The sequence below is a fragment of the Aulostomus chinensis genome, chromosome 15 (genome assembly GCF_037954235.1).
Source record: "Aulostomus chinensis isolate RoL2024-O1b breed Wild chromosome 15, RoL_Achi_v1.0, whole genome shotgun sequence".
NCBI lineage: Eukaryota > Metazoa > Chordata > Actinopteri > Syngnathiformes > Aulostomidae > Aulostomus > Aulostomus chinensis.
In genome coordinates this window covers 19,215,275-19,227,895 of record NC_141334.1, presented here as the reverse complement: position 1 = coordinate 19,227,895, position 12,621 = coordinate 19,215,275, and the positions used below count along the sequence as shown (strand labels likewise).

Below are 12,621 nucleotides of genomic sequence, written 5' to 3'. Positions count from 1 at the left end.
ATCACTATTTCCACACTAGAAACCAAGCAGAAACAACTTTGCCCACATGTGACCGATGTAAAATGTCTCCAGCTAACATAGTGGCTTTGCTTCAAAGAACAGGCTCATGGGTGGAAATAGCTGGCGGTAAAACAACACCTTGCGACTGAGAATGGAGGAGGGAAGAAAAAAGATGAAGAGGAAAAGAAGAAAAGAGGAGTAAGCCTTTGAAATAAGAGTGAGAGAGAAACAGAAGAGCACTAGACAACTGGAAATAGACACTTTCCAGCTGATAAAAATGCCTGTATAATTTGGATGTGTCAAAATCCTCTCTGACATATCGGACAGAAGCACATTGCAGTTAAAACCATGTTTCTAACAATATCTTCGTCATGGTTCTAGGCTCTCTTTTTCTGAATCCAAAAAAAAAAAAAAAATCTGATCACCTTCGGCCAAAAGGTCAGGTATTTGACGGAATGTCTCTAACTGTTAGCGTGACTACGCATCAGCTTTGGTGGAGGAGTGTACAATGAGCCAAAGAACCAGTTATATTTTGAGGCAGATTCTTTTAACTGAGTGAAAAACTGACATTTTTCCTGGTGATTTTGGCTGAGTTCAGCTTGTAGGAGGTACGTACATAGCCTGTGTCCACGCGTTTGCCTTTCAGATGGTACTCCGCTCTCTTTACATGGTATGTTGAGAAGGATCAGTACAGAAAAGCAAAGAAATTAAATATTTTAATTAGGGCCCGACTGATAAATCGGCCAGCCGATTTAATTGAGCAAAAGTTGACCGATTGACATCGATTTCAACACGTAATTTTCAGTAATAAAATGCCATAAATACAGTGTTTTTCTCAGAAATGATGTCCTTGTGTATCTGGTGGAGGGCATCCGACTCCTCTCATGTCACGCTCCACGGCAACCCCACAGAGCGAAGTAGTGGACGGTACTGAAAAGCCAACAGCGCATGCATACTGAAACCGAGCAGTTTGCCTCAATGGTAAGTTAATAATAACTAATTTGTGAAATAAATAAATACATTTTAAAAATTGAATAAGTTTCGAACGTCCCATGACGTGCCTCGTTGTGTCTGTTACGCTTCACTGATATTATCAGCCGAGCGTGACATGATTTGTTAGCAAGCTAAAGGAAATAAGGATAACCTAGCTTAAGTATCAGCTACCTAGCTAAACTATTTAACCGAGTCAGTCACGGCACTATGAATGATGTCATGGTAACTTTACAGTAACTCAAAGTAATATTGTACTCCCTCAGGCAGTTGCACGCTACCAGACTACAGACGACTGGAGCAAATTAGGACGACGCTTTGTCGCCGTGCAAAAACTGTGATAGGCTGCATTTATTTATTAGTACGTACTGTGTTTTTTACTTATGGCTTTGAGGAAGAAAAGGCTTTTCTGGTCGAAGTTATAACTTCACCGTGCAAAGAAAATGTGGGCGCACGTTAAGAGGACATCCGAGAGGCGCATTTCAAATCATGTTTTACCAGAGACTTTGATAACGGTGTTTATTCACCTGCCTCTGACCCTCAGACACGCACTTACTGACCTCTTAATTAGACACTGTGCAATGTACTGCACACCAAAAACAGCCCTACCATGAACGCTACTTCAGTAAATGTATTACTTTGTAGATGTTGACACTGTCGGAGAGACTTCTTTATGTTTAGTGAGGTGATGGTGGGTGTTGCCCTTGAATTTAAATCTTTGTAACAAGTGTTGGGAACTATATTTAATCGGCCGATGCATCGGTTATTAGAATTTTTTATTCCCTAATATCGAAAATCGGCACCAGCCCCTAAAAATCCATATCAGCCGGGCCCTAATTTCAATGCTGAGGAACTCTGTCCTCAACAAGATCTGTTTTTGTGATGTATACAGTACACTGCACATGCGCAACCCTGGCTGGTCACAACTGCTGTGCACAGTGAACAATCAATCACACAACGAAGCAGTGTATGTGCAGTAACCTCTTATACTAAGGTTCCCCCTGTTGCTGAATACATTGTTCCCACTGATATTTCAACCGAAAGCGTCAGTTATGTTTTGCAGATGTGACAGCCGTGTAGCATTTTGACCAAATAAATACAGGTGTGAAAGTGAGATAAAATGAGTTTATGCACGGAGAAGCACAATTCTAACCCTCATAGCTGTATCAAGATGAAAATAATCTATCATAGTAGTTATCAGAGAGAAACCATCCATCTGTCCATTTTCTTCCGCTCATCCTGTCAAGGGTCGTGTGGTGCTGGAGCCCCTCCCAGCGGCTTTAGGACAAGAGGCGGGGTTCACCCTGGACAGGTCACCAGTCCATCACAGGGCCAACACAGAGAGACAGACAACCATTCACACTCACAGTCACACCTACAGTCAATTTAGAGTATCAATCAGCCTCGTCCTCTCTTGATGTCTTTGGACTGTGGGAGGAAGCTGGAATACCAGAGAGAACCCACACAGGAACAGGGAGAACATGCAGACTCCACACAGAAAGATCCTGTGCCCGTGCCGAGACTAGAACCCTGAACCTTCTTGCTGTGAGGAGACAGTGCGAAACACTGCACCACCGTGCTGCCCCAGAGAGAAACCATTTCCACATTAACATAATACATGAAGTACAGAAGAATGCCAACCAAAGTGCTTGAAAAGCAGCTGACATCCATGACTGGCCAGATTAACCATGTTATGCCTACGGGGATGTTTAGAATTTGGTTGTTAAAATTAACTCCTGGCAGTCCCAGGCTGCAGCGGAGACTCCCATCACGTCTGAAAAGGTGAGAAAACTTGGATCTTTTGCAGGCTTTTTTCTGTGACTTGTCCCCGTCTATGCTGCTCCATGTGGCTGACAATGTGCAGTAGGGAATAGGCCAGCTAATTACACCACCATCTGTGCTGTCGCACTGCCACTCTGACTAAACGTTTAGTCGCAATATGACAAGCCCGCATGCATACGCAGCACAGATGGGAGCTGATGACTACACTTATAGGTGTCACTGGGTGGTACGACTCCCGGAGTCGACAGAGAGGAGTGGGAACACGAGGAACTACGAAATGTATCACATTCCTGAAAGCTCGGATTGTGTTGTGTTACTTTCACCACGGTAACATTTTCAGAGCTGTTTGTCACTCAGCAAGATAACATAAAAACCATTTGCCCCCCCCCCACACACACACACACAAAAACAGAAAAAAAAGACATTTAACGCTAAATTTCAGTGTTCTCCATTTTTCAAGAGAAAATTAAATGATTATTCTGCCACTACAGCAGGTCAGTTTTGTGCTGACATTTTAGTGAGTTGTCTGGCTAACAAATGTTTAAGTTAACACATTTAAGCCAAAAAAATTTATACTGACTTTTTGGAAGAAAAAGGAAGTTCCTACATTTAAGTCACGTTTACACATAGCCGGGTATTTACAAAAACGGATGTTTTCCCCCTCTACGTTTTCGTAAATAACATCGTTGACACCAGACCGTTTTCAAAATATCTTCATTTACACAAACACACATAAATACACTGTTAAGAACAGCTATGAGCATGCCAAACCTATAGGCGGCAGTGTAACGAGACGCGTAAAGTCATGCTAGTCAATCAGAATCCTAGAAAAAAATAACAACAACGAATGACACAAGTTACTTCCCGTTACTTCTGCGATGGCGCGTGACATTCTGAAGCCTAAATGTTGGTTTCCCCCTGTTGACACGCAAACGTGAAAACAGAGTTTTTCAAAATCAGAAGCGATCGTTTTCGGTGACTTGAAGCGTCGTTTTCGTGTAAACGAAAGGCCAAAACGCATGGAAACGTCACCGTTTTTGCATCGCGTAAACGGGGCCTTAAGCTGTGGCGCAAAGAAATGACAAACACCCTTCACCTAGGAAAAAATAAGATTCTACCTAAATAAAAAAAAGAGTCACAATAAGACGGGGTCTGGCTGCCCCTCGTCCACCACATGACAAATATCCCATAGCGTGGACACCCTCTGTGGCTCGTTGTCCACTAGTATTTTTGGCACTCTCTCCTATCAAAGGATTATTTTCCATCGCTACCTGTTCTGTTTCATATTATGCACTGAGCAGAATAGATGGGAGGGGGGTCGGGTGTGAAGGGGGTTTTTATGTGTATCAAGCGTTGATTTGTGCCCTTTTGTTTTTGCTCTTCTTAAAAGAAAAATAAAATGTACACTGGATTAGAAATGTACACTGTGCTACAGCTCAAATATTTTCTTAAATAAAATATATTTGACAAAAAAAATGAACACATTGAAGGTATTTTCTTGGGAATATACAAGCAATAGTATATTAGCTAATGTTATTCAGGTGCCCTGATCCTTTGTCAAGGGAGTGTGTTTGACACAAGTAAATAAGACCATAAGTTTAAGGTTCACATTTTTTGACAGCCTTTGTGAGTTGTTCAAATCTTAAACGGAACCATATTCGCTCCCCTGAAGACAAAAAGCACTTGTTTTTCTGTTCTTTTCAGTCAGATCGCTCTGCTGTGATTGGACGATTTGCTCACACAACAAAGTAATGACTTTCATCACAATTTTTCTTTTCCACATTTTTTCCCAACGTTCCCAAAATGAATCTTAATCTTTTCTTTTTTTTAATTTTACGAATCCTTATGAGACTTTACTATATGAAATGATTTTTGCCTGACAATAAAAAACAAATGTTCGTTTGAGGTACCAACAGCCAGAACGAGCTGCACATCTCACCCAAGTTCCTAATAATGATAGCACTGACTTCCTGATTTACTCTCGCAGTGTAACATTTACTGGGTACCAAGTGTCAAATCTAATAGCAAACAATTTCACACCTTCATTTTCTGTTGCTATCCACTTAAATCAAGACCTAGACTTTACTTTTTTGCTTGCGCACATTTAAAGGGCAAATGTCCTTTGGCCAGAACAAACTGTTTTAATCTGTAACATCTTGAAAATACTTCTGGTTCTATCAAAGCTGCCAGCCCACAGAAATAAACACTGAATCACAGGCCAGATCTGACAGAAACGTTTTACCACTTGTTTGAGAAGGAAGTCCCCGAGTCTTAGTTGGGAGGTGTTTATTTGTCTGAGCGAGCGTGACGCTGACTCTCATCCTCAAAACAGAAATGTGCTCACCAATGTCACATAATTTGAACTTAATGTGACCAGGGGTTATTAACTCGAATCAAACTACACTACACTACTGCTGTGAAAAACAAGTGATGATTTGAACTCAACATCGATAGTATTTGGATTTTTTGGGGGGGATTTTTCCACGCCGGCTACTACTTCCTACAAAGGTCCAGTTTCTTACCTCTTAGCTGAAAGTCTCGATTACACCACATTGCATCAGCCCATCTGGAATATCTCTAACACGTGTAATAAGTATCTAAAACACACACACACACACACACACACACACACAGAGTACAAGCACATGCTCTTGTTATATGCTGAGAAATCCCTCGTCTAATTATCCTCTGTGAATCTGATTTCTTGACACTGGGACACTGAAGCGTCGCTGACATTTTACACACTTCATCACACGATGATGCTGTTGCATGATGCAACATAACATTACAACACCACAGATTGGAGGGTGCTGCATGTCTACTATGCACTCAGAGCACAGACACTTGCGCACCCACCATCTAAATTGGGAAAGTGATTCATGAGCAAAAGGAAGAGTCTGACATCACCTTGCGTATGATCGAGAAGGGGGAAAAAAAACAGCCGCCCATTCTAAGTGCTGCGTACTACGTCACACTCACCAGTTTCTGGAACAAATGCCCCACAGTGACCTTTTCATCCCACTGCTGGATGTTGGGTAGGAGGGCGTCATAGAACTCCTTGTGGATCTCAAAGATGTCCTGGATTTTGTAGAAGATGGTCTCTATTTGCTGGATGGTCAGGACTGGCTGCGATGTTGTGGCCGTGGCTTTCAGGGGACGCATGGGCTGGACGGGCAGAGACAGAGGAGGGAAGACTCAGTTAACAGGACACAAGATCCCCAAAGGTTACCTAACATATCAAGACCTAGAGAGAATCTGGAAAAGAATCTGGAATTACTTAGATACTATTTATATATATATATATGTGTGTGTGTGTGTGTGTGTGTGTGTGTGTGTGTGTCTGTGTGCGTGCGTGCGCAATTTTAAGTTCACAGTTGAGACTTTGCGTAATTTAGTGATTTTATATGGTATTCTATTTACAAGGCCATTAAAGTGGATTTATGCACAAATACTGATTTTAAAAAGGTACTAAACCATTTCTGATCCTGCTCTGCGTCACTCAGTGACAGCGTGTTATTTTAGCATCGGATGACTCTCTCTGTCTCTCTCTGCCTACACACCAACTCAGCTAATCACAGAGATTTGTGAGGTGGACATGGTAGAGGACGGACACTAAATTACAGTGGAAACAAAAAGGTTTTTCACGTTATAGAAGCAAAAGTCTGGTTGCTGATGATGAGTCAGTCTTTCTCTAATTTAAGTTGTGGCATGAAGCCTTATCAGGCCATGTTTAAACGCAGCATTGATGATGATTAACCTCCGCACGCACAACATGGTCTTTAAAAGATGCCGTCTTGACTCATGCTTTAATAATGTAATTTACATTATAGGATAAACGCAGTCGTGACAAAAAAAAATGTTAAGAGTTCTTTCATTATCTAAACTTTCCCCTGATAAAATTGGCATGAGTTTATGGTCCCAGTGCATGCTGGGAAGACGGTCGACACTTCCATCTAAATATTAGCCATCCCTAAAACTTCCCAATGTTAGGTGACTGAAGATTTAAGAAATGTATCTCTGTGGAGAAAATCTGATCAAATCTGTTGGTGTCATTAAAAAGCTGAAGTGAACGATTGAAGGTTGAACAGCCTAAATGAGTCGTGTCATCAACTCATGAGATCAAGCCATTTAATTCCTATATATTACAGCCAATGCTGTTTTTTTTCCCTTTGTTATTATGGAGTTAGTGTTTTTCCATCCATCATCCATGTTCTCCCGCTTATCCTGTTAAAGGTCTGGGGGGGTGGAGCCTATCCCAGCAGCCCAAGAGGCAGGGTTCACCCTGGACAGGTCACCAGTCCATCACAGGGCCAACACATAGAGACAGACAACCATTCACACTCACAGCCACACCTACGGTCAATTTAGAGTATCAATCAGCCTCGTCCCCTCTTGATGTCTTTGGACTGTGGGAGGAAGCTGGAGTACCAGAGAGAACCCACACAGGAACAGGGAGAACATGGAGACTCCACACAGAAAGATCCTGTGATCGAGCAGGGACTCGAACCCGGAACCTTCTTGCTGTGAGGCAACAGTGCGAACCACTGCACCACCGTGCCGCCTCACCGTGGTAACCCCTCATCGCATAAACTCTTCATAGTTAACCAATTGCAGGTTCTTTAGGTGTTTGACCAAATCAGGTTGACCCACTGGGAGAACGCCAACATTTAATTTCATTTTTAGTGGCCACCAAGTTTTGCTCTGACTACATCGCCCCAAAACTTAGTCAAATCTTCCTTGGCCTTTTCTCCACCATGTTTGGCTTTGCATAATCCTGCTGATAGAAAAACACTGGTGGAGGTAATTGCTGACCTCATGTATCACAGTGCAACTCTCCACTTGTCTGAATATAACAGATGTCCAGTAAAAAGCCAGCGAGGGTCTAGTTTATTTTAAAATCAATTATCAGGTGAAAAATAGAGGTGTTCTCTCCATAACTGAGAGGACGAACTCCTTATTAGTCCACGTCATCACTAAGGGGTGAACAGACACACGACATGACAAATTTACAGGCAAACTGACTACGTGTCTACTTGTCACAGTGCGGCTACAAGCAGCAGGATGTGATGACACTGTTCAGCTTGTTTTGTTGGTCCTGCAGGAAGCTGCTGTGAGTGTGGTCCTGCTGTAACCATTAACCAGTGATGGCTTCTGACACTTCACATGAAACACAGACACACACACCACAGCAGCACTGCAGCATGTCTGTATCTATGTGAGCGGTCATGTGCTAAAATTCTAGGAACGAACAGGAAAAACAGGAAAAAAAACATAAAATGGATGAAAATGGAAAAGCTGTTTTGTTTCATTTTAGGATTGACGATTCCTAGTTGGGGCTTGTAGTTACATGATATAGCTGATATAAGGTGCAAGATCATGTAAGACTTTGTAAACAGCAACAAAAAAAAAAGAAGAATTTAACAGCTAAAACATACAATTAATGTGCAGAAATACTTGGAAAAGATGATTGACACAGCAGCAACAAACACTCCCACATTAATAACTTGTGTCTGAATTGTATTTGTTTATTAAAACAGAATTTCTCTTAATGTGGGGATTGGCCACTGCTTTCATTTTCCAATTAGTTTTTGCTTGTGACTCACAATGGTTGGCTGGTATCCACACACACACACACACACACACACACACACACCAACACGCAGGTTTTCACATGGTAATGTAGTCTCAAGCAGTTTGACAAATTGAAGTGTTGCCAGTGGTTTTAGTCCGGCTATTTAAAACTGGAAAAATTGTGTTGTAGAGGAGGGCAAAGTAGATTCTAATCTTTCGTGGGCTGTTGAATTTTATTTTCTGCAGAAACTATATAAATTTTGACATAAAAATAGCACAATAAAGCACAGTTTTTGGGCACAGGTCACATGAAACTCCGGGGCTGTGCAAACAAATAACGATCCCAGAAAGTAACAGTTCTCCTGAAAATCATCAAGTGCAACTTAAAATGTGGAATAAGAGTTTTAGTCTTAACTACATGATAAAGACATGGAAATGATATAAAAATGTAAAAGTGTAAACAATGTCTAAATGTAAAGAGTACCACAACACTGCTTATCACGGGAAGGATTTGTAATGATGTCATGGAGGACTTCAGACTTCTGACCACCAAAATGCTGTTTGTGACAAACAAACATGGACGTTTGTGACCAATCTTACAAAACACGTTGTCAAGGTGATATTGTGTTAAGACAAAAACAGACAGTTATGCCTTCAGCCCTCAGCTAATCTATTCAACGTCTACAAGTGAAGGAACCCTGATTCTGAACTCAAGCTGTAATATTTCCCAACACCATCTAGTAGCAGTGTGTCTTACCAATAACAGAGCCTCCAGCTGGTTGATGTAGATTTCCTCACTGGCCAAGAAACCTGAGAGCACCAGTTTCTTCATCTCCAGGCCTTTCTCTATGTCCCCCTGCCGGATAAAATACACAATTAGAATCCTGTAATACTTTAACAGTCATAACACATGATGCTCTTTTTTGTTTCAAGGATTAATTTCTCATCAATCAGTCAGAACTATGACTCAGGCTCATTTCCCACAGGATGCCACATCAGGTAAACATAATGAATGAGCAGCTTTCATCTAAAAACATCTAATGGCTTGCTTCCTCTGTGGAAAGTCTTACTTCAGCCAGTTGTTGTATTTTGACATCAATTTCAAGAAAATCACTGTCTAAATTAAAAAACACACACACACACACACACACACACACACACACACACACACACACACACACACACACACACACACACACGCACACACACATTCGTATTATGCTGAGGAAAGCCCATCCATCCATCCATCCATTTTCTACCACTTATCCTGTTAAGGGTCACAAGGGGGGCTGGAGCCTATCCCAGCAGCCTTCAGGCGAGAGGCGGGGTTCACCCTGGACGGGTCACCAGTCCATCACAGGACCAACACATAGAGACAGACAACCATTCACACTCAAAGCTACGCCTACGGTGTGGGGGGGAAGCCAGAGTACCCGGGGAGAACCCACGCAGGCACAGGGAGAACATGCAGACTCCACACAGAAAGATCTCGTGCTCAAACCCAGAACCTACTTACTGTGAGGTGACAGTGCCAACCACTGCACCACCGTGCCGCCCTGCTGAGGACAGTACTCACTTGAAATGACAGAAATACAAGAGCAAGTGGGGATTTAGAGAAGTATGTGATCATTGCATTGTTCTACCTTCTGTCCCTCACAGCACATTCATTCAAGGAGGGTCAACACCTCACATCAGGATGAATTCCAGTAAACCAGATTTACATGTCAATGTATAACCAGAGCAGCCGACTGAATTATGCCAGAACTAAATCTGACTCACGGTACAGCAATCGTGCAGCGAAATTTCAGGGGCTGAGAGCACCTCTGAGAGTCATGTGTTTGAGAAAGAGAGGCCTGGCGATGCCACCCCTGCACCATGTTTAATCCCAAAATGGCAGAATGGTGAGTCAAATGTGGTCTCAGGTGTGATTACATTTTTGAAAAACTTGACAGACAATTCTCCCTGCAGTCTTACAAATATGAACTGCAAAACCGGCCCATGCCATTGATTGGCTACCATTCATTGCTTCAAAATTGAGTGTTTGAATTACTTCTTGATGAACTGATGTTTATGTTGGTATAAAGAAAGCAAAAATACCAAATGAGTACTTTTGGGTGCTAACAGTGGCAGCTGATGATGACTCAAAAATAAATGTTCCCACCCTGGGGTATCATGGCTCCTTGTGTCATCTCATATAATTAGTGAGCTGTTAATAAAATAGTTTACACAAACAGCACTGGGCTTGGTGAAGGCCTGAAGAGAGCTGAGGATCAACTACACGATGCAAATGATACTGCAAAGAGCAAGAGAACGCAAGTGGTCGTTTCAGTTTGAGTTTGGAGGAAGTTGGACAAAATGCAGGCTGCTCCTGCTTTGCTCATGTAAGGCTAGAGAGCAGAAGATGATGTCATGAGCCACTACCTCATTACAGTTTTGACTTTAAAAAGACTGTCACAATTGTTGCAGTAGCCTTTGGATTTGTGGCTAATCGAAATATTCCGGCTGCACTAGCTGTAGCATACCCCACTTTTACTGTCTTAGCTGTAAAACCCTGGAGCGTCACATGACCCGAGTGACATAACTCATCTTACTATCGGAATTTGATCAGTTTGATCTGATAACAAGTCTGCAGGAGCAACATGATTTAATTATTTATCTACATCCAAGTTAGCAGAGGGCTAATCAGCAGTAGCCGGCAGTGTTGAGAGAGCATGTGCAGTGTGCCTCGTCTGCCTGGCAGCGCGGGAGTGTCACCACGTACAGCAACACCATCTCGATGTGCAAGGAGATTTACATGGCAGTGGTGACCTTAATGACCATTATGTGAAATTATTTAGCAAGGATTACCTGTAAGAGGCATTCATTTATATAAAATTATGATGAACTAAAGCTTTAAAATACACCAATGCTCTTCCCCAACACCTTTTTTAAGGTGCATGCTAATATTAAACTACTTTGCCAGAGAATACAATCCAGCATCTGGATGGAAAGAGCCACAAGTGTGAGTCAACAGCCAAAAGGCAACAAAGCAGTGACGCTGAAGTGTCACTTATGTGCTTCATAAAGGCTAAAGACCAGAGCTGTGAGCAGGATGGAGGTTTAATTATTAACACAGCCAGATCCTGACAATCATATCAGCACAGCAGCTCCGCCTGATAAGACGATGAGGGAGACAGGAACAAGTCATGACCTGCTTGTTTTAACAAAATCACGACTAACACCCACCTCCACGTCCCTAAAGCAGACTCTGGTGACAGCAGTGCAGTTACAGCAAAATCATAAAAACTCAGGTTGAGTCTAGCTGGCGTCTCCAATGGTTACCCCGCAGAGCGATGTCATTCAACACTCCAAAACGTCTATTATTCAATATTGTTGCTGCTATAACTTGTAATAAGTAATGAAGCCTTCAACCTTGCGTCTCATGATGCTGGAATTCCTTCAAAAACAAACATTCTTATGAACAAACAGCTTCTCTTGAGCAGCAATGTATGTTTGCTCTCATCACATATTTTCTATAAAGGCCCCGGTGTTATGACTGGAATGACATCTCACATCCTTGACCCATCTGTGTCAGTGACGTGTGAGGTTTACTGCTGCAGTGACAAACATGGCACTGAAGGAAAGGTGGAGGGAGAACTAAGTTTTTTTTTCCCCAACCATTTGAATATTTTCCCACTGCTGTACAAAGAGCTACTGTGTGGCGAGAAGACAAGATGAGAAATACATGAGCAGTGAAGGATTTTTCCACGGAGACCTACTCCCTCTACGGACCCTTCTGAGTTCCACACTTTACTACTGTCCCCCTCTGTCAGTTAGAGACCTCAAGAGTGACCTGGAGCAGTGGAGGCAGCCCGGCTTTGTATTTACTGGAAGGATAGCACACAAGTGCATGTACACACACTGACAAGCACATGCACACAAAAATCCCAACAGACAGAGGTAGGGATTAAAAACAGCCTTCTTAAAAAAGCTGTAGTGAGGAGACATGTGCTCTTGAGTAGCAGCCTCATGAGGCCGCATTGAGACATTGATGGCTGTCCGTCTCTCTCTCTCTCTCGTTCTCTCTCACACACGCACACACACACACACACACACACACACACACACACACACACACACACACACACACACACACACACACAACACAAACACACCAGCAGTACAGATGGCTCATAGACACACGTTGCAGCATGTAGTGACGCCCCATCAGGCCAAGACACCAGTAAGACTTTCCACTCAGCTATATATAGCTGAGCTTTCAAGTCTAGAAAGGGTGTT

The 12,621-nt window shown here is 42.5% G+C and overlaps 1 protein-coding gene across 4 annotated transcripts in view; it reads right to left on the bottom strand.

Annotated features, from left to right (window-relative positions):
- The window catches only part of abr (ABR activator of RhoGEF and GTPase), a 128,439-nt gene that overhangs the window by 59,883 nt on the left and 55,935 nt on the right, over window positions 1-12,621 (bottom strand). For all 4 annotated transcript variants that reach the window (XM_086225702.1, XM_086225699.1, XM_086225700.1 and 1 more), the window contains 2 exons: window positions 9,101-9,199; window positions 5,752-5,937 (listed from right to left, as the gene is read on the bottom strand). In XM_086225702.1, the coding sequence (XP_086081828.1) occupies window positions 5,752-5,937; window positions 9,101-9,199 (285 nt within the window). The remainder of the gene's footprint in view (window positions 1-5,751; window positions 5,938-9,100; window positions 9,200-12,621) is intronic.